General features: G+C 42.5%; 1 protein-coding gene across 6 annotated transcripts; it reads right to left on the bottom strand.

The window, feature by feature from the left end:
* Positions 1–35: 35 nt before the first annotated feature.
* ZNF337 (zinc finger protein 337) lies at positions 36–21,855 on the bottom strand. Of its 6 annotated transcripts, none has more exons than XM_003278507.3 (5): positions 21,710–21,855; positions 11,543–11,618; positions 11,151–11,277; positions 10,721–10,816; positions 36–2,973 (listed from the first exon to the last, which is right to left on the bottom strand). In XM_003278507.3, the coding sequence occupies exons 2-5, from the start codon at positions 11,588–11,590 to the stop codon at positions 968–970; spliced, it is 2,277 nt and encodes a 758-aa protein (XP_003278555.1). In that variant the 5' UTR covers positions 11,591–11,618; positions 21,710–21,855; the 3' UTR covers positions 36–967. The 6 variants fall into 6 exon arrangements, with proteins under 6 accessions (XP_003278555.1, XP_030681955.1, XP_030681953.1 ...); XM_030826095.1 differs by having other exon boundaries at positions 21,765–21,801; XM_030826093.1 differs by lacking the exon at positions 21,710–21,855 and adding an exon at positions 16,453–18,075.
* Positions 21,856–23,006: the final 1,151 nt, after the last annotated feature.

Raw genomic sequence — 23,006 nt, 5'->3', positions numbered from 1 at the left:
TTGGAGGGAGTTCTCTGCAAAGATCAATATGGGACTGCATATACAGAGATTTTATTTCAAGATATGATTGTGAGAGAATGATGAGGGGAGCAGTTACTTAGTCTATTTGAGCTGTTATAACAAAATACCACTGACTAGGAAGTGTATAAAGAGGACTTTATTTTCCCAGAGTTCTGGAAGCTGGGAAGTTCAACATCAAAACATCGGTAGGTTCAGTTGTCTGTTGAGGGCTCATGTCTGTTTCCAAGATGATGCCTTCATGCTGCATCTTTTGGAAGCGAGGAGCATTGTGTCCTCACAGAGCAGAAAATAGAAGGGCCACAGGACAAACTCCCTCTATCAAGCCTCTTCATAAGGGCACCTGATCCCATTCACAAAGCTCTATCTTCGTGACTTGACTTAATCACTTCCCAAAGGTCCCACCTCCTAATACTGTTACACTGTTTCAACAGTAAACAGTTTATGTAGAGTTTCAACATAAATTAAGGAGGGGACAAAACATCCAAACCAAGGAAGGCTGGGAAGGCAGCCAGAGGGAAGGAAAGTGCAAGAGGAGGTTTGGTGGAGGTGTCCTAGATTGCCTGCAGTCCAAGGAGGTTGGGGAGAGTGTCAGTAACAGGCCTGCCTTGCTATCCCTGCTCTGCAGTCACTGGCTAAGAGCAGTCCTTAGAAAGCACAGCCTGGCACACAAATACAACAAGAATATGTGCTCAGTAGGAAAGAGACCACATTTCCCCAATAGCCCAGGTAATGCCCTCCCCTCAGCTGGCATCTCTGTTCCCTAAACATTGACCTCTTTTCTCTGAATCTCTTGGGGACACATGGGTTGAATTCAGGTTCTCTGTAGCCCTCTGGATTCTGTCTGCCTTTGTTATATCTTCACGAACAAGTTATATAGCCTCAACTAAAGCTTGTAACAAAGCAAAGTTACTCTCCTGTGTCCTCTGATGGCTGGTGAGATATGACTTCAAGATGAAGCCTCACCCACACTCCCTGTACAAAAACGCTTCTCACGTAAGTGTCTCTTTAAGTGCTTACTGTAGTATGACTTATTGCTAAACTTTCGTCCACACTCTTGGCATTCATAAGGCCTCTCTCCTGTGTGTATTCTTTCATGCACAGTGAGGTCTGACTTACTGGTATAGCCTCGCTTACACTCCTGGCACACAAAAGGCTTCTCCTTTGAGTGTATCCGCCAGTGGTGTCTGGTGAGACTTCTCTTCCAGCTGAAGCCTTGCCCACACACATTACACACGAAGGGCTTCTCCCCTGAGTGTGTCCTCTGGTGTGTGAGGAGATTTCCCTTCCAGTTGAAGCCTCGCCCACACTCCTTGCATACAAAAGGCTGCTTGCCAGAATGTGCAAGCTGGTGTTTCACAAGGTTTGACTTCCAGATAAATCCTTGCCCACATTCACTACAGATGAAAGGCTTCTCCCCCGAGTGTGTCTTCTGGTGGAAGAGGAGAGTTGACTTTAGGATGAAGCCTCGCCCGCAATCCTTGCAATTAAATGGCCTTTCCCCTGAGTGTGTCCACTGATGTCTAAGAAGATTTGCCTTCAAACTAAAACTTTTCTCACACTGCTTGCACATGAAGGGCTTCTCTCCTGAGTGTGTCCTCTGATGTATGGTGAGATTTGGCTTCAGGGTAAAGCCTCGCCCACAATCCCTGCAGAAAAAACGTTTCTCACCCAAGTGTGCCCTCAGGTGCTTGTTATAGGAGGACTTATCCCGAAACCTTCGCCCACACTCCCGACATCCATAAGGCTTCTCCTCTGAGTGTGTCCTCTGGTGTAAAGTGAAGGTTGATTTTTGGATAAAGCCTCGTCCACAGTCCTTGCACACAAAAGGCTTCTCCTCTGAGTGTGTGATCTGATGTTTCACAAGGGTTGACTTCTGAATAAATCCTTGCCCACATTCTCTACAAACAAAAGGTTTCTCCCCTGAGTGTGTTCTCTGGTGGTAGACGAGAGTTGACTTTTGGCTAAAGCTTCGCTCACAATCCTTGCACACAAAAGGCTTCTCCCCTGAGTGTGTTCTCTGGTGTCTGAGGAGACTTCCTTTCACGCTAAAACTTTGCTCACACTGCCTGCACGCAAAGGGCTTCTCCCCTGAGTGTGTCCTCTGGTGTGTGATAAGGTGTGACTTATTGCTAAAGCCTCGGCCACACTCCTGGCATCTGTAAGGCTTCTCTCCTGAGTGTATTCTCTTGTGCACAACGAAGTATGACTTATTAGTATAGCCTCGCCCACACTCCTTGCACACAAAAGGCTTCTCCCCTGAATGCGCCTTCAAGTGCTTGTTGTATGAGGACTTATCGTTAAACCTTCGCCCACACTCCTGGCATTCATAAGGCTTCTCTCCTGTGTGTGTTCTCTCATGCACAGTGAGGTATGACTTACTGGTATAGCCTCGTCCACACACCTTGCACAGAAAAGGCTTCTCTCCTGAGTGTGTCCTCTGGTGTCTGAGGAGATTTGCCTTGAGGCTGAAGCCTCGCCCACACTCACTGCACACATAGGACTTCTCGCCTGTGTGTGTGTTCTGGTGCAAGAGCAATGCTGACTCATCTCTAAAGCCCTGGTGACACTCCCTGCATGTAAAAAGTTTCTGCCTGGAATGTGCTTTTTTGTGTATGATTACTATAGTCTTCCGGCTGAAGTCTTGCCCACGCTCTGCACACTTGAATGCTCCCCATCTTGAATTTTCCATTCCTTTCAATACTTTGTCTATTTCTGTAGGATTTTCCCTCTGGCCTTGACTAGACTCTATTTCCACTACACTGTTCCTCCTCCTTGAGCTTACTGTATGTCTTAGGGGTGGGCTGGAAAATGCCATGGGCTTAGTGCTTTTTTCTTTCTCTTGACCTTCAGCTGTGTCACTCTGGAAGCTTTGATCAGAAAATTGTAGTTGCTGTTGCCTCTGATGTGCAAGTCCAAGATTCTTGGGCCACAGGACATGTTCTGCATATATTCCTGGAGAATAGACCAACAATGAGACTGAATCGGTAACGAAAAGTCTTTTATCAAAGAAAAACCCAGGACCAGATTGCTTTACTGCTTAATTCTAGTAAACCCATAAAGAACAATGAACACCAATTCTTCTCAAACTATTCCAAAAAATTGAAGCGGGGCAGGGAAGAATTCTTCCTAACTCATTCTACAAGGCCAGCATTATCCTGATACCAAAACCAGACAAGGACACAGCAAAAACAGAGAACTACAGGCCAATATCCCTGATGATGCTAAATGGAAAAATCCTCAACAAAATACTAGCAAACCCAATGCAACAACACAGAAAAGATAATACACCATGATCAAATGAGATTTATCCCAGGTATGCAATCATGATTCAACATACACAAATCAATACTTGTGATACATCACATCAACAGAGTGAAGGACCAAAGACATATGATCATCTCAACAGATACAGAAAAAGATTTGATATGATTCAAAATCCCATTATGATAAAAACTTTTATTTTTTTGAGACAGGGTCTCACTCTGTCACCCAGTGGCATGATCATGGCTCACTGCAGCCTCGACCTCCCAGGCTTACACGATCCTCCCACCTCAACTTTCCAAATAGCTGGACTACAGGTGCCTGCCTGTAGTCAAGCCACAGGTACTATTGCCTGGCTAATTTTTGTATTTTTTGTAGAGATGGGATTTCGCCATGTTGTCCAGGCTGGTCTCAAATTCTTGAGCTCAAGCAATCGCCCATCTTGCCCTCCCAAAGTGATGAGATTAAAGGCATAAGCCACCGTACCCGGCCTATGATAAAAACTTAGATCAGGTGTACAGGAAACATATCTCAACATAATATAGACAATATGTTCCAAACCCACAGCAAACATCCTAGTGAATGGGGAAAATATAAAAGTCTTTCCTCTAAGAACTGGAAGAAGATTCGAATGTCTACTTTCACCACTCTTATTACCATAGTTCTGGGAGTCCTAGTCAGAACTATGGTAAAAGAAAAAAATAAGGCAAGAAAAGGAAATAAAAGGCATCCAAGCTGGAAAACTGAAGTCAAATTGTCTCTTTTTGCAGATGACATGATCGTACCTATAGAAAACCTAAACACTCTTCGAACTGATGAATGATGTCAATAAAGTTGCACAATATGAAATCAGAAAAAAAAAAATCAGTAGTGTTTCTATATGCCAATAATAACTAGCTGAAAAAGAAATCAAGAAAGCAATCCCATTTATAATTGGTACAAAAAAGTATATGAATAAACTTAACCCCAAATTAAATGTTCTCTATGACAAAAACAATGAAATAAATAGACGAGGACACAAACAAATGAATAGACGTCTTATGTTCATGGAGCAAAATAATACTGCTGAGATGACCATACTGCCCAAAGCAATCTACAGATTCACTGAAATACCTATTAAAATACCAGTGACATTCTTTATAAAAATAGACAAAATACTCCTAGAATTCATAAGGAACCAAAAAGACCTCCAACAGGCAACAGTGAGCATAAAGAACAAAGTGGGAGGCATCATACTACCTCACTTCAAAATATAATACAAAGCTAGTATCACCAAAACAGCATGGTATTGGTCTAAAAATAGACACTGGCCAGACACAGTGGCTCACACCTGTAATCCCAGTGCTTCGAGAGACTGTGGCAGGCGGATTGCTTGAGGCTAGGAGTTCGAATCCAGCCTGGGCAACACGATGAGACCCCATCATTACAGAAGATTGAAAAAAAAATTAGCTGGGCATGGTGGCACATGCCTATAGTCCTAGCTACCTGAGACAAGAGGATCACTTAAGCCCAGGAGTTAGAGGCTGCAGTGAGCTATGATGGCACCACTGCACTCCTGCCTGGGTGGACAGAGCAAGACCCTGTCCATAGAAACAAAAACAAAAATGAAATACATATAGACCAATAGAAGAGATAGATAATCTACAAATAAATCCATATATTTACAGCCAAATGATTTTTGACAAAGGCACTAAAAACATACCTTAGGGTAAGGACAGAATCTTTAATAAATGGTATTAGAAAAAGTGAATTCCAAAATGAATAAGAATGAAATTAGATGCTTGTTTCTCATACTATACAAAAATAAACTCAAAATAGATTAAAGACTTAAACACGAGTTCCACAATTATAAAACAACTTGAAGAAACACAGGAGAAGTGCTTTAGGACACTGGCCTAAACTAGCCATATTCTATGGCTAAGACTTCAAAATCACAAGCAACAAAAGCAAAAATACACACAGGCGACTGCATTAAACTAAAAACTAAAAAGCTTCTGTACAGCAAAGGAAAGTATCAACAGTGAAGATACAGAATGTAGAATGGGAGGAAATATCTGCAAAGTATTTATCTTACAAGGGACTAATATACAGAATATACAAGAAGTCAAACAACAACAACAAAAAATCCAACTAAAAAGTGGGAAAAGGATCTGAATAGACATTTCTCAAAATAAGACATACAAATGGGCAACAGGTATATGAAAAAATGCTCATCATCACCAATCATCAGGGAAATGCAAATCACACTGAGAGATCCTCTTAACCCAATTAGGATGGCTATTATCAAAAAGACAAAAAATAACAAATAATAGCAAAGATGCAGAAAAAAGGCAATAATTATACATTCTTGGTGTATAATTAGTACAGCCATTATGGAAAATGGTATGGAGGTTCCTTAAAAAACTACAAATAGAACTATGATACAATCCAGCAATCCCACTACTTCATATTTATCCAAAGAAAAGGAAATCAGTATGGCAAAAGGATACCTGTACCCCCATGTTAACATTATTCACAATAGTCTAGATATGGAATTAACCTAAATGTCCATCAATGGTTGAATGGATAAAGAAAATGTAGTACATATATATAATGGAATGTTAGTCAACCATAAAGAAGAATAAGAATACTACTGTCACAGCAGTATCATTAGAATCACTATCATTAACTAATGATATAATCAGTATCATTAGTTTGTTATGTTAGGTGAAATAAGCCAGGCACAGAAAGCCAAATATTGCATATTGTCACTCATATGTGGGAGCAGAGGCTAGGAAAGGGAGAGGGAAGGGAGAATGAAGAGTGGTTGATTATGGGTACAAAAATATAGTTAGATAGAAGAAATAAGTGTTTGATAGCACAGTAAGGTGACTATAGTTAACTGTAATTTATATTTCAAAATAGAAAAAAATTGAGTATACAGAGAAATGATAAATATTTGAGGTTATGGATCCTGATTTGATCATTACATATGGTATGCATATATCAAAAGACCACATCTACTCCATAAATAATGTACAATTATTATGTATCAACAAATAAGAAAATAATCCCCCCAAAACTAATACAAAATAGTAGGCATCTACAAAGGGGAGATATTTATATATAAATGGAGAATAATAAAGAATTATCTTTTTTAATACATTAAAATGAATATTCATATTAAGAAAGGAAAAACTAAAGTGAAAAGAGAAATAGAAAACTGATAGAAAATACTGCTGGTACGATGACAGTCAATGTGCTTATTATTCAGGAAAAATACTCCAAAACTTGTCAGATATATGATTATATGAGCTTTCCTACATCCTCTGTATAATTTCTAATTTTTCTGATCACTCAGATAATGACAGTTAAGTTTGCTGATTCTGTATAAGTTACAGGGTAACTTACAATGGTGTTATTTTGGCACTACCCACATACATCCCACCTTCTCATACCTGCACTGAACCAGCTTTGTCATTCTGCCAGTAACCTCACTTATGAGTTAAATAAAATCCTAACATATACTCCCATTACATTAAACATTCACACTTTCAGAAGTCAGTGGCAGACAAGAAGCCTTTTATTTTAATTCACTGACAGACAAATCAGCAAGTAATTGATATGGGGGCGAGAGAAGGGAGTTGATAATGGACTGAACGTTAGCATCCCCCCCAAATTCATATGTTGATGCCTTAACCCCCAATGTGATGGTATTTGGAGGTGGTGTTGTTGGGTGATAAACAGGTTTAGTTGAGATCATGGGGTGAGCCCATGAGAGGACACAGCAAGAAGGTGGCAGCCTGTGAGCCAGGATGGGGACCCTCACAATGAAGCAAAGGTGCCAGCACCTTCATCTTGGAATTCCCAGATTCTAGAACTGTAAGAAATAAATGTCTGCTGTTTAAGCCTCCCAGTCTACAACATTTCGTCATTTCTACGATACTCAAGATGACTAAGAAAGGAGTCTCTTCCCACCTATGTAAATTGAGGGAGTGGCACCGATCCAAAAGCAGAGACCTTATGCACGTGAAAACTCAGGCCAGCTCCAAATTTCTCAGTGGATGCCCCCACATTTTTTATGGGGTGGTGGGAAGCAAGGAATGGGAAAGAACTCCACAGTCTGTATGAACCTGCTTTTTTTGCAGACAATAGGACAAAGTCAACAATAACCATAAAAAAAAATCAACCTGCTAATTTTCTGACAGAGAGTATACTGTGTAATTCCACTTACATGAAGTTCTAAGATAGGTGAAATTAAGGCATATTGAACAAAATCCAAATAGTGATTTTCTCTAGTGGACGTGGGGGCAGGAAATGACTGGAAAAAGGCACAAAAGCACTTCTGGGGTGAGAGTAATTCTTTTGTGTTGTCATAAGGGTCCAGATTACACAAAGTTATGCATATGTCAAGGCTCACTGAATGTTACACTTAAGATTTATGCATCTTATATAAATCCTAAAAAGAACCACAAAGAAACATTATAATACTACTTATTGATATGCATGCTGAAGTGTTTATGCGTAAAGGATAATGATGTCCACAATATTAAAGAGCATCAAAAGGAAGATGGACTTATAGATGGAGAGAGCAATGCACAGCTGGGTAAGTAAGCGATAAAGAATATGCAGCACAAAGCTAAATACTGACTGTAGGTGGCAGATCGACAGGTGTTCATTCTATAAGCCTTTCAACTTTTTAGTATCCACCAAAATATAATTGTTCAACATTTGCTTCATAAAAAAATGCTGGAGGAAAGGAAGTATTATAGGATGTAAACTCAAAATATATATGCCATGAAATAAGGAAAGTTAAATGAGGGTTACAGTCACCAAAAAAAATCTTAGGAACTAATATTAATATTAAACGAAATAGATTATAATACAGTAACTATTATTAGGTTTTACAGATGAAATATGATGACCAGGATTTGCTTCAAAATAATCCAGGAATGGGAGATGACGGTGAAAGTACAGAGGACACAAGATTCCCTGTGAGCCAATAAAATTGTAATAATTCTAACCCTGCATGTATTTAATGGTAGGCTAAAATATATAAAGTAAGTCCTACAAAACTTAGTAGATATGGAACAATCCACTATGAATATAGAAGATGTAAAAATAATCTTTTCAAGTATTAGATAGTTCAAACTGCCCTCCCCCAAAAAACTATAAAGCCACGGAAGAGTTAAATAACAACAACAAAAATCTTTATATATTGGCCAAGCATGGTGGCTTATGTCTGTAATCCCAGCACTTTGGGAGGCTGAGGTGGGAGGATCACCTGAGGTCAGGAGTTCAAAACCAGCCTGGCCAACATGGTGAAACCCGTCTCTACTAAAAATACAAAAAAAATTAGCCATGCCTGGTGGTGAGGACATGTAGTCCCAGCTACTCAAGAGGCTAAGACAGAATTGCTTGAACCTGGGGGGTGGAAGTTCCAAGGAGCCAAGATCGCGCCATTGCACTCCAGCCTGGGCTACAAGAGTGAAACTCTGTCTCAAAGACAAAAAAAAAAAAAACTTTGTATCTTTAAATCTTCGTATCTTTATAAACTTGATCTAGGAGGGGTTTCTTAAACAAGACATAAAAGAGACTTCCAAGTACTCGAGAACTGCAGCTGCATAAGGCTAAATCTGTCCACACATTCTCCAAATAGCATATAAAGGTCAATAGAAACAGATGACCCCTGAAACTGACACATAACAAGATAGAGAAAACTAAATTTATCATTGTCATAAGCAGAAAACTTAACACCACTCTGTGGTCCCACTGTGAGGAGTGAGGGAAGCCAGTAAAACAGCATGAAAAGAGAAGAGAGGAACACAGGGCCTGTGAACTAAAACTGCTCCAAAAGAGAACAAGTCCACCCTAGAGGTAAGAATCATCATCATCATCATCATCATCATCATCATCATCATCATCATCATCATGAGGCCTGATGAACCACTGCAGTGACTACAGGGACTTAAGAGGGTGCACAATTCTAGACCACAGCCCCACTCAGGCAGTACATCTGGGGGAAGTGGGGGAAGGAAGAAGGTGAAGTGACCTCTGGCAACAGTAGTACTGCTTAAAACATTAAATGACAAGGAAAAAAAGCTATAGAATTGAAGAAGGAGAATAACGGACAGAGGTTTTAAGAAGCTAAAATAGAACTTAAACAAATTTACAAGAAAAAAACCCCATCAAAAAATGGGCAAAGGATATGAACAGACACTTCTCAAAAGAAGACATTATGCTGCATAATGTCATCTAAGTGATGAGCACTTAGAAAAAGTGCTCATCATCACTAGTCATTAGAGAAATGCAAATCAAAACCACAATGAGATACCATCTCATGCCAGTTAGAATGGCGATCATTAAAAAGTCAGAAAACAACAGATGCTGGAGAGGATGTGGAGAAATAGGAACACTTTTACTCTGTTGGTGGGAGTGTAAACTAGTTCAACCATTGTGGAAGACAGTGTGGCGATTCCTCAAGAATCTAGAACTAGAAATACCATTTGACCCGGCAATCCAATTACTGGATATATACCCACAGGATTATAAATCATTCTACTATAAAGACACATGCACATGTATGTTTATTGCAGCACTTTTCACAATAGCAAAGTCTTGGGACCAACTCAAATGCCCATCAATGACAGACTGGATTAAGAAAATGTGGCACATATATACCATGGAATACTATGTGGCCATAAAAAAGGATGAGTTCATGTCCTTTGCGGGAACATGGATGAAACTGGAAACCATCATTCTCAGCAGAGTAACACAAGAAGAGAAAAATCAAACACTATATGTTCTCACTCATAAGTGGGAGTTGAACCATGAGAACACATGGACATAGGGAGGGGAACATCACACACTGGGGGATAGGAGGCAGGGGAGGGGACAGCATTAGGAGAAATACCTAATGTAAATGACAAGTTGATGGGTGTAGCAAACCAACATGGCACATGTATACCTATGTAACAAACGTGCACGTTGTGCACATGTACCCCAGAACTTAAATTAAAAAAAAAATCAGTATATAGAAGAATGAGATCCAAATTGTGTCAAAAAATTTATATTTACTTACACAGAAAAATAAATAATTAAAAAAACAAAACAAAAGAAAACAAAAAGAAGCTAAAATAGGAATACCCGGACAGTATCAGGAAGGGGCGATAGACTTAGGCTTGCAGTCGGGCAGTCACGAGGAAAGTCACAAATGAGGAGACTGAGTGGGAGAAAGAAGCCTAGCAAGTAGGGGGAAGGGAGGCTTCCTGGGAGAAGGAGTCTAGGGACCTCAGGAGAACCGCTCACTCAGCAAGGACTGGAAGAAGGCAGGGCCAGGTGGTCTGAAGAGCAGCCAAGGAGGCCAGAACAGCTTCCAGGTCCCCTGGCCTCAGAGAAGCCTCCTCCCTCCTGAAAGGCTGAGTGCCTTGTGCTCTGTCTGCCCTGTCTATCCCCTCACCTGCACAGGGGCCCGGCCGGCGTCTTCTCTCTTCTCCCCAGGGCGCTTCCCCTTGCTCTAGCCGCCTGATGAGTTCTGGTTTAGAATGGAGAATTCCTGCTCACAGGGAAAAAAACCATGAGGTGACTCCTGATTGTAGGCTCCACGGGCCATTTGCTGGAGCCACTCAGGGCAGGAAGGGAGGGAGAATCAGAGGGGAAGGCTCAGGAGGACCCTGTCTACCATGATCAGAGTACAAATCCCCAGGGGGAGCCCCAGTGTGGTGAAAGAGGCCTGCAGGTGCCCAGTGGCAGTCAGTATGAAACTTTATCAAAGCCAGACCTTCCTCAGGGGAATAGAGAAAACAACATTCTTGTCTCTGAACCTAACCCTATGGCAACATCAGAGGCACTGCAGGCCAAATGTTAGGCTCGAGGGAAGCCACGCTTACCTAGTGAGACCAGGTGGCTGTAGTTCTCCAGTGTCACCTCCCTGTACAGGGCCCTCTGAGCAGGGCTCAGTAGCCTCCATTCCTTCTGGGTGAAATCCACAGTGACATCCCCAAATGCCAAGAAAGCCTGTAACACAAAACCCAGGCATGCTCACCAGGGACAGTGTTGCACTCGGGCAGTTGGAAGATTCCAGGTTCTGCCACCTGTACACAGATCACTACTTGATGAGTGACACCCACAAGCCAGTCACCTGCTGGAGGATGCCAGGAAAGACAGATCACTCCCCAGGAGCGGTGCTGGCCTTGGTCCTGTGCTAACAATGTGACTGCTAGGGCCAGTGAAGGAGATGGGTCCATCCTGTGACAGCAAGGACAGTTCTGGGAAGTCTCACCTGTCTCCTGGCTCCCTGGGGTCCCATGACTGTCTTCCTGCTCTCCATGGAGAAGGGAAGCTTGCAGATGGCCGATCTGTGGGAGGAGAGAAGTCAGAGGGTGGCTGGGTGCAGCTGCCCTCCCCATGTGTGACACAACTGGGGATCTAGGGAGGGCATACCTGCACAATTCCCCTGTGGGGGTCTGGCCAAAAGGTCTAGGGAGCCAGGCTCCCTGCAAATCCAGGACAAGCTCATCGGGGAGTGAAGACCCTGAGCCCCAGGAGCTGGGTGAGGTTTGTTGCTTATATCACTGAGGGGCTAAAAGGATGAGGAACACCTGCAGATGAGGTCCTGCGTTTAAGATTAGGGCTCAGAGTTCCAGGTGTTCTTTGCACTGGACAGGAGAACACACAAAAGCTGTCTGCCTCTTCTAGCCTCTGTCTCCCCGGGTTTGAAGTCAGGATAACCACAGGGGCAGACAAACTTGAGAAGGCCACAGGCAGATGGCATTGGCAGTTATTCAGTACTGTACAACACCAAAGCCTTTAACAAATTAATAGCATGGGGAGTGTGAGCTGTCAGGAATAAAAGTCCTCAGACACATGGTCAATCTAAGGCAATGAGTGATCCAATGCAATTTGGATCTGATTGCAACAAAGAATATGTGAGGAGTTTTAACAGCTAGTGAAATCCGAACACTAATTGGATATTAGATTATCAAACATTAATTTTGTTGTTATAAAAAATTTTGGGTTTTAAAAACATGAGCCCTTCCTTGTATACAAACTTTTGGAACATTCATGAGTGAAAATGATGTCTGGATGTGCTTAACCACCCCTTCTCACCCTCAAAAGTCAATTGAGCATTACTGGCCACACTTCATAATTTTTAGAACTGAATAATGTGTACTGGGTTCAATATGTTATTTTCTCTGAATTTTTTGAAAAAAATTCCAGTAGAAATACAGGAAAAGAACTGTAAATTAAGGTGGTGGGTATAATGATTTCATTAGAGTATTCACTATACTTTTAAGTGAATGTTTTGATTAAAAAAAAAGTAAAAGTAAAAACACAGACATAGGGGTGAAAAGAAGGAAATGTGAAGGAACAAAGATGCTATCATGTGGTGATTATGATGAACACAACATACATCCACTAGCCAGCAACTTTGAGACAGAAGTGAACAAATACTATGGTGTTATGAAAGGAAAATAAAACTAGGGATCCCAGTTCACTCTGCCAAAAGGAAAACATTAAGCTGAAAGCTGAGTCATGCAAGAAGCTGCCTTTCCTTTTGTTCCTAAGGAGATAGCTACAGATAAAACGTTAAATATCTCCATAGTAGCTACTCTATGCACACCTTATCTTATGTAAAGTGCTGATTTACTGAGTGTGAGATGAATGCATAACTATTCTCCTGCCTGCTCCTTTTCTCTTGTCACAGGTGGATTACCACACCTTTCCCCTTTCCCCTCCAGCCTACTTTTCCTTTTTAAACAATGAAGCTCTCAAACTCATCTTTGGGGAAAGCCACTGACCTCTCTCTGTGGCATGTCCTCAACTATGGCAAAATAAACATCTAAATTGGTACTTGACTCTGATACTTTTTGGTTTACATGTAGTTGGAGAAGAAAAACAGTGAAATTTCTTCTTCTGAGGGCAGTTGAAAGGGGATTTAAAACATTTTTATTTCTTTCTAAATACTTACATAGTTTACACCTTTCACGTCCCATCTGTGCTATCTTTACCTATTCCAAAGTCAAACAGATATTCCCCTACATTTACTCTTAGAAGTTTAAATATTTTGTTTTTGATGGTAGTATAAATATGTATTTCATTTTTTAACTGTTTGCTGCTAGGTTACAGAAATACAAGTGCTTTTTAAAAATACTGACCTTATTTTCTGAAGTTCCTAAACTGTGTGTTACTAGTATCTAGTTGTTTAACTACAGATTCTTCCATGTACATACTCACATCTTCTGTGAATAAAAATTTTTTCTGTTTCAACGTTTATGCCTTTTATTCCTTTTTAATACCTTAATAGGTTAGCTAGATATTCTAGGGTAATGCTAAATTAAGAGTGATAAGAATCAACATTAATGCTTGTTCCTGATCTTAGTGTGAACACACTGACAGCCAGGCTGTCACACATCACCTTTGTTTCATTAAGGGAAATTCTTTCTATTCCTCATTTGCTGAGAATGTTTACCCTGAATAGGTGTGAAATGTTATCAAGTATTTTTCTGCATTAAGATAGTCATGTAGGTTTTTCTCTTTTGCTCCCTGAAAGCAGTGAAAGGAAAATAAAAACGTCGGAACCCAAACCACTCTGCCAAAAGAAAAATATTAAGCTGAAAGCCCATTCATCCATGAAGCTGCCTTTCCTTTTGTTCCTAAGCGGAGAACTACAGAAAGAAAGTTAAGTAAGGTTAAGTATCTCCGCCCGGCGCGGTGGCTCACGCCTGTAATCCTAGCACTTTGGGAGGCCGAGGCGGGCCTCCTCCTCATGGTCAGGAGGATTGAGACCATCCTGGCTAACACCGTGAAACCCCGTCTCTACTGAAAATACAAAAAAATACAAAAAATAGCCGGGAGTGGTGGCGGCGCCTGTAGTCCCAGCTACTCAGGAGTCTGAGGCAGGAGAATGGTGTGAATGCGGGAGGCGGAGCTTGCAGTGAGCGGAGATCATGCCACTGCACTCCAGCCTGGGCGACAGAGCGAGACTCCGCATCAGAAAAAAAAAAAAAAAAAAAAAGTTAAATATCTCCACAGGTAGCTTACTGTATGTTTGCCCTATCCTCGTTTTTTTTTGGGAACAAACTCTATTTGGCTAGAATATATCATCCTTTTCATGTATTGCTGGATACTACTTGTCCATATTTTGGTGAGAATTCTTGACTATTTTCCTCTGGAATGATTACATGTAAGGGCACTTGAGAACTCTGTTGAAATGTTCTATATCTTGATTGAGGTGATAAGTGACCTGTGTATACTTTAATGAGTCAAAACTCACTATACAGTTAAAAGCAGTGCTTCTTATGGTATGCAAGTTACACCTCAACATTGATTAAAAATCCTCTCAGAGATCAAGTATATATGGGCAAAATAAGACATCTGGATTTGTTTAAAATACTTTGGCACATAAACAGGGGGAAGGGATAAATCTAACAAAACTATCCATGGTTTTAAAATGATCAAATCTGGATGAAGGCAACATGGGGATTCATATTACCATCTCCCAATTTTGCTACCCATTTCAGATTTTTCATAACAGTAGTTTACAGAAAAAGCATTAATCATATTGCTAATTCTATGCTTACCAAAAAATTGGCTAAAATAATCTTATAGGAGCTAACTTCATTTGAAAATACTCAAAAGTCCCCAGCATTCAAGAAACTGCTCAATCAAGAAAAAGCCACATTAAAAACAGAAGGCAGTTGGCTGGGCACAGTGGCTTATTCCTGTAATCCCAGCACTTTGGGAGGCTGATGCGTGTGGATCGCTTGATCCCAGGAGTTCGGGACCAGCTTGGGCAACATGGCAAAGGCTCATCTCTACAAAAAATGTAAAAGCTGGATGTGGTGGCACGTGCCTGTAGTCCTAACTACTTCTGGCTTGAGCCCAAGAGGTTGAGGCTGCAATGAGCCTTGATCATGCCACTCCACTCCAGCTTGGGCAACAGAGCAAGACACAGTCTCAAGAAAACAAAACAACAACAACAACAAAAACAAAACAGGAGACAGTCATATTTGCAGCCCAATACACCTTATTCCCAATGTTCTATCCTGTCCAAGTGCTGCCTAATGGAAAAGTCTCACGGTGAACTTGCCTATAGATCCCTGGGGCAAAAAATTACAGGTGCACAATACAACAGAACCTCTAAAGCAGCATCCCAGTTTCCACTTCTTTCCCTCAAACCTGAGAAAGCACAGTAGACCTTTCTTACAAGGTTCGAAGCTGTTGGAGGCTGCCTGAGGGACTGTTCTCTCTGTTTTGAGGATCTCACACCTTAGGGAGGAAAAGCACTGGATCATGCTTGGTAAAGATGCAGACAGACTGAAGAGCAGATGCCTGGGCAAGATATTATGGGTGGAGACATACAACAGACCATCAGAGGCCCAGAGGAGAGACTCTTGGGACAAATAAATATTTAAAAGCAGTTGCCTATGAGAAAATGGAAAAAGCCACAAGCAAAGGTATGATCCATGCTCCAAAAAGGCCTGAGAAAATCTTAAACCTTCTCCTCAGATTGATCCCAAAGCTTAGAACGAATGCCAAGATAATAGCAAAAATCCTTCCTGGAAAAGAGTCAGTCTGCAAAAACCGGAAAAGGAGGTTGTTTTTTCCACAATGCCTAATTTCTAACAACAACAACAAAAACTCAGAAAACATGGCCCAATAAGTGGAAGAAAATAAAGTGACGGAAACCTTCCCTGGAGAAACTAAGCTTCAGGCAAACTAGACAGATTTTAGACTGTCTAAAATATTTTCAAAAACTCATGTAAACACGGGTAGAGAAAAGGAAATCAGGAAAATATATACGAACGAAATATCAACAGAGATTACAAAAAGGAAGCAAACAAAAATTCTGGACCCGAAAACACAGTAATTGAAAAATTCAGTAGAGGGGTTTAACAGCAGATGAGCAGGCAGAAGAAATAATCAGTAAACATAAAGAGAAGAATTTGAAATTTCAGAGACAGAGAAGCAGGAAGAAAAAAGAACAGAGCCAAAAGAGTTATAAGGCGCCATTAACTGGACATATATATGGGTGTCTAGGAGAAGATGCTGATAGATTACTGAAGAAATAATGGCCAAAACTTCAAAATTTGAAGACAGACATGAATCTACAAGGCCAGCACACTCAACAAACTCCAAGAATAAATTCAAGGAGGTCCACACCCAAACACACTTCTCAACTACACTTACGTGAAACCAGCTTCAGGAACACAGGACTGGCAGGGGGAGAAAAGTTAAGAATAGTGGCATCGTGCCTCTCTCAGGGAAAAGCTGTCACCATAGACTGAGAACTGGAGAGGGACAGGGTTCCATCTTGTCATTTTCACAGCCCACAGTGGAGTTTCTCTCAAAGTGGACCAAAATGGGGGTGGGGAGGGTAGCAGTCTGTGTGTCAAATGTTACAGACTCTCACTGTTCTCAGGGCTCAGTTGATTTTTCTGAATAAATGTTTCTCTAAATTCCTGAGTAGTCTTAAGACAAATTCTGTGTAGTTTAAATGGTTGTTTTTGGTTTTATAAATTACCAGTTATGGTGTTTTGCTGGAGATACAGTCCACATTGCTCCTCACTGCCATTCCAGAATCCACATTTCTGATTATAGTTGGGACCAGAACTAGGGCCAGGCAATTAGGTAAGTGGTGTGATCATTATTTATCCTCATGGGCAGAAGGAGAATTAGGAGATAAGCCTGGCAGGCAGAAGAAGGAAGGGCAGGAAAAAGCTATGGCAGGGAAAGAATGAACAAGCCTCAGCACCTAAGCAAGCAGATGGGAAGTTTGCCAAGGTAGGGAAACTTCCTTTACCTAGATCACAAAGAGAGAAGTAAAACAGACAAGGGGCACTACTGAGCTGGTTTCTAGATATTTCTTCTCTCATGCTTCCCATCTTAATGAACCTGAGTGTGAAATCTGAATTGTAAGGAGAAATTTTTGAGACCTGGAAAATTTCTGCATAAACTGGGTAATGGGTGAAATTAATACATTGCTAATTTTGTTGAGTATGATTCTGGTACTCTAGTTATGTTAAAAGGCAAAACAATAACAACAAAAATAGTCCTCAGAGAAGTAGCTGCAGTAAATTTACAGATAAAATGGTGTCTTGGATTGGCTTCAAGATGCTCTAGCCTGAAAACAGAAAGCATGGGGTGGGGAGGGGGTTGGATGAAATAAGAGCAAAGTGTCAAGGTGCAAGGGAACAGAGAGATCTGTTATATATTCTCTCTACTTTAGTTCCTACTTCAATATTTTTCATTGTAAATTTGAAAAAAATTGAATATCCCTTCCGAGATAATTTGGAGAGGAAAAATAGAGAAAACTTTCATTTCCAGGGTGTGAGTGGAGAACACTGCAAACTGTTTGGTCTCACTCCTGCCATCTGTTGACATCTGTGGGAGTTAATATCCTGTAGGAACAGAAACTGAGAGCCAGAAGAAAGTGGTTTAGTTACCAATAAATTAGATATGAATATGAGGCAAACTTGAAACATTTAGCTCCTCCACGTACATTTCACTAAAATTCTCCTAAGATAAAAAAACAGCTCCTACATTTTTGGGAGATGAAAAATGTTCATATGTTGATTTGATGATCAAGACTTCACTATATACAGTTCTCAAAACTTATCAACTAGAACTTAAAATGAGAGAGAATTTTATTGTCTCAATTATACCTCAATAAAGCTAATTCTTAACAGAAACCCCCAAAATCCCAGCTGGCTCCACTTGATCCCAGATATGTTACATAAAGTAACTTGAACCCAGTCCACTTGATCCCAGATATGTTACATAAAGTAAAAATTATTATTTTTTGAGACAGAGTCTCACTGTCCCCCAGGCTGTAGTGCAGTGGCATGTTCTCTGCTCACTGCAACCTCCATCTCCTGGATTCAAGTGATTCTCTTACTTCAGGCTCCAGAGTAGTTGGGATTACAGGCGTGAGCCACCATGCCTGGCTAATTTCTGTATTTTTAGTAGAGATGAGGTTTCACCATGTTGGCCAGGCTGGTCTCAGATTACCTGACCTCAGGTAATCTGCCCGCCTTGGCCTCCCAAAGTGCTGGGATTACAGGTGTGAGCCCCCACGCCCAGCTGTAAAAATTATTTCAACTGATTAACACACCACTTCTTAGTCTGTGAAATGGGGATTCCAATTCCTAACTTCCACATTGGTTGAAGAGATGAATATGGCAATGACTATAAAGCCCTGTCCCTGAGACAGGACAATGGCTCAGCACATGCTGACTGAATAATTTTTTACAAGACCTGGTCTGCACCACGAATGCAGCAGCCTGAATAAAGCACTGAGAGAAGAAAGGTAGGGACAATGATGGACGTGTCCTGAATGAGGGCATCAGATCTGGGGAACGTTCCCCATGAGAACTGGCTGAGAGGTTCTGAGCCTCAGACGGGACAGTGTAGGGCACAAGATGTCAGACATTAGCAAAGGAAACCCACCATGGTTTAGGGCAGAGAAGGCACTGCAGGAAGGCAATACATAAGAAGTCCCCACCTGGGGTTGGGCTGTCCTCCCTCACCCTGCAGACAGTCCTCTCATGGGTAACGTGGGAGTGCAGGAAGAGGAGCTGGGGACTAAAATAGCTCTAAAATTGGCTCTGTGATCCTCAAAGGTGGCCTTGGAAATTCCCAGTCCCAGGATAGAGCCTCTTCTTGTTAAAAAAAAGGACCCAAAGTCTTCCAGAGAAGAAAACAACTGTACGCAGGTTCCTGGGAACAGATCCTGAGTGTGGGCATCACAACAGAGCCTGTCCTGACATGATGCTAACCCTAAACACAGCTTATCCAGTCGGTGCTTCCAGAATAAGGAAGTGTTGATATTCATTATAATTTAACACTTATTGAGAATTTAATATATGCCAGGGATGGTTCCAGGCATGGCACAAATTTTTCTGCATTCTATCTTCACAACTGTCCTATGAAGTGACTATTACCCACCAATTTCAGATGAGGAAACAGGCACAAAACATTTAAATACCTTTCTCAAAGCAACACAGCCAAGAAAGTGCTAGAGCTTGGGTTTCAACTCTCACGGTAAAGGGCTATGTCTTAACCAGTTAGGCATGGCTATGACATTTCTCAATGAATCTGCATAGGTTAGGAGGGGATCTCGGTTAAGCTAGATTAGCTTGCAAGGTCATGAGGTATATCTTGACTGATGGGTCTCTCTACTTTGGGGTTCTGCTGACAATTTTTCCATAATGAAATGATTAAATCAGTTATTTGGATAGTCACTGCACAGCCCCAGAGGCATTTAAAAAAAACTGCTGGGCCTAATGGTTGCTGTTACTCCCACTCCAATAACCGAGGAAGCCCTGCCAACCTGGTGAGGACTAAATTCACCTTTTTTCCCTTGCCCAAATGCCTATCTATGAGGCTTGGGGAGTCCTGCCTGAGAAACCATAAAATCTCATCAGACGAGTTTTATTACTCTTATATAATGAGGCTCACTTTCCAACCTGACTCTGGTACAGCATCACATGACAGCAGATGCTGAAGGAAATTACAAAATATACTTCTTTGACATGTTTTGAAGTGGCTGCCACAGGGGCAACAGATTGAAATGGATAGCCCCGCAAAGCTGTCATGAGTGGGAAAATTTGCATCTGCAGCGAATCTCCATTAACATAGCCAGACCTCCTTCGTTCTAAGCCTTTCCTAGGTCTGGAAGAGACAGCCAGCCTGACACACGGTGGCTCACACCTGTAATCCCAGCACTTTGGGAGGCCGAGGCGGGTGGATCACCTGAGGTCAGGAGGTCAAGACCAGCCTGAGCAACATGGTGAAACCCCATCTCTACTAAAAATACAAAAATTAGCCAGGCATGGTGGCGGGCGCCTGTAGTCCCAGCTACTCAGGAGGCTGAGGCAGGAGAACTGCTCAAATCTGGGAGGTGGAGGTTGCAGTGAGCTGAGATCATGCCACTGCACTCTAGCCTGGGCGACAAAGCAAGACTCTTTCTAAAAAACAAAAACAAAAAAACCCAAAAAACTGAAAATAGACATTTACCATCTATTCTGAGAGCTGCCACTAAGAGGCTGCACCTACATAATAAGAACTTTGATCTACGCCAATCCCCTTAACTCTGGCATGCTTCTGATTCCAGTCTTTAGGCAATAGCTTAAGTCTCTCAACCAACTGTCCACTAAAGAATCCCTAAGTGTCCCCAAGAGGTATAAACCCGTTTGGAGATATACCGGCTTTTTGGGAGGAACCCGTGTATATCTTTCTCTTGTTGATTTATGATTTTCTTTTTGGAGGCAGGATCTCGCTGTGTTGCCCGGGCTAGCGTGCAGTGCAGCCAACATAGCTCGTTACAGCCTCCACCTCCCGGACTCAACTGATTGGGTCTCCCAAGTAGCTGAGACCACATGCATGGGACACCAGGCCCTGCTAATTTTTTATTTTTCTAATTTCATGTAGAGACAGGGTCTTGCTGTGCTGCCCAGGCTGCTCTGGAACTCCTGGCCTCCCAAAGTGCTGGGATTACAGGCATGAGCCACAGTGTTCAGCCTGATTTATTATTTTACCTGAAATTCCTGTCTCCCTGAATTGTATAAAATTAACCTGCAAGCCCGACCGCCTCGGGCACTTTCTCAGGACCTCTTGAGACTGAATAACCTGGGCCACAGTCACTCATACTGACTAGGAATAAACCTTTTTAAATATATTTTGGCAGAACCCGGATTTTACCGTCATTAGCAAGGTCCCAGGGAAAAGGCCACCTGGGTCCCCACAGCCACCTCACCTCCCGCGGACGCTGCCCCACGCAGAGCCCCCCTCCCCCACACGTCTAGACGTGCCCGTGTGAGGACATTCGGTCCCGGCCTACACTCCTATCCGCGGAAGATCGTCCCAAGGCGGGGCGCCCCCAACTCAAAGCAGCGGCCCTTCCCCAAAACACGCGGGCGAAGTCCTCCCCGGCCCCGCCTCCCACAACAAAGTCTGGAGCATCAGAGTCGGAGGGAACCCGAGTCGGACCTAGCCCATCAGTCTCAGGGCTGTAACCCCCACCCCACCAGTGGACCCTGGCTGTGGCCGACTCCCCCTCCACCTCCGGCCAAAAGACCCCCGTGGCAGCTCGCTAGGCCGCTGGCCCGTCCCCACCCGAGGAGCGGCGACCCTGGCACACGGGGACCTGGGTTGCTCGGCGCCCCTGTGAAATCTAGGCGGTTCACCGCCCGAGTCGCCACTACACGCAACCGGGGACAGAGACTCAGTGGCTGCCCAGACCCGGGGCGCTCGGCAAGCCGCAGCCCCACCGCCCACTCCAAGGCGCGGCCTGGGTCTCCGCCCCTCCCCAGAACGCGGAGACGCCGGGCCGGAGGGAGTGCGCGCTACGGCCCCAGCAGCGCCCTCGTGTCCCAGGCCTTCCCGGCCCTTCTTCCTGCGCGGGAAGGGCGCGCTGGAGAGAGGGACCCGCAGGAGCGCGGCTCACCAGGGCGGCTGAGGGCGAACCGAGGCGGTGAGGTCACCGACGGTGTACCACGCACCTCACGGCTCGCTGACGCCCAGGGATCTGGAACGCTCGGCGCCGCCCGGGACTACACTACCCAGAATCCTCAGCGCGGCCGGGACTAAGCTACCCAGCATCCTCGGCGCGGCCCGGGGCTATACGACCCTCCGTGTCGCATCCCCTCGGTGGACTACACTCCCCAGAGTCCTCGGAAGTCGTCCAGGTACACGCCCCAGAATGTTGGGCATAGCCGTCACCGGGCACTGCGCGACCCGGAATCCTTGGAAGGACTCCTCGGAAGGACTCCTCTCTGACAGGTGGTGCGAGCCCATGGTCTTTTGGACGCGGAGGGATCCTTTCAGATCCGGTGATTTCTTTTATTTATGTAGCCCTATACATACATTAAGAATATTTTCCCATTTCTATGATATAGGTAAATAATTTTCCCACTGTCTTTTGATTATGGTTATGTCTTTTTTTTTCTTTTGTTTCTTTTTTTTTTGCTATGTAGTACTTTTGATCTCTGATTTTCCTACGGGTTTTGTGGTTTTATCATTCGCATTTAGATCTCTCAATGGTTTAATTTTTCTCCAGGTACACACTGTGAATATACGCTTATTTTTAAAATTTTCCGATATTTTATTAATTTCCCATTAAATTTATTAAAAATATAGTCTTTACCAAATAATTTAAGGTTTCAGCTACATAATTCAGTATACTCAATTACATTTGCATTTCAATTTCTAATTGTTCCCCCATTTATCTAATTATGCATCAATGCCAGAATTCTTTGATTATGTAGGGTGTATAATATGCTGATATCTTTTGTCGCTTGCCAAACCACATAGACTTTATATTTCAGGCCTTTACTAGGTATACTTGCTGTTTGCTTTTTCTCTTTTGATTTTTAAATTTTTAATTATTCTGGATAAATATTAGTTGTACATATTTATAGGGTACATGTTATGTTTTGATACAGGCATACAGTGTTTAATGGTCAAATGAGGGTGATTGGGGTATCCATCCCCTCAAGCATTTAGCATTTCTTTGTTTTAGGAACTTTCCAGTTCTCTCTTTTATTTTTAAATATATAGTAAACTTGTTCTTAACTATAGTCACTGTATAGTGCCACCAACTACTAGATCTTATTCATTCTATCTAACTGTATTTTTGTACCCATTAACAAGTCCCTCTTTATCCCCTCTACCCACTATCCTTCCCAGCCTCTGTTAACCATCTCATTCTATTCTCCATCTCCATGAGTTCACGTTTTTAGCCC

Source organism: Nomascus leucogenys, chromosome 13 (genome assembly GCF_006542625.1).
Source record: "Nomascus leucogenys isolate Asia chromosome 13, Asia_NLE_v1, whole genome shotgun sequence".
Taxonomy (NCBI): Eukaryota; Metazoa; Chordata; class Mammalia; order Primates; family Hylobatidae; genus Nomascus; species Nomascus leucogenys.
Note: the sequence above shows the minus strand (reverse complement) of the source record. Positions and strands in the feature narration are given on the sequence as shown.

Bases quoted from the DNA above. Each gene is read 5' to 3' on its own strand.
- ZNF337 (XM_003278507.3), bottom strand. From the start codon at position 11,590: ATGGAGAGCAGGAAGACAGTCATGGGACCCCAGGGAGCCAGGAGACAG. The intron at 11,278-11,542 runs GTGAGACTTCCC...TTTGTGTTACAG, and splicing joins CCCAGGGAGCCAGGAGACAG to GCTTTCTTGGCATTTGGGGA. The intron at 10,817-11,150 runs GTAAGCGTGGCT...CCCTGTGAGCAG, and splicing joins CAGCCACCTGGTCTCACTAG to GAATTCTCCATTCTAAACCA.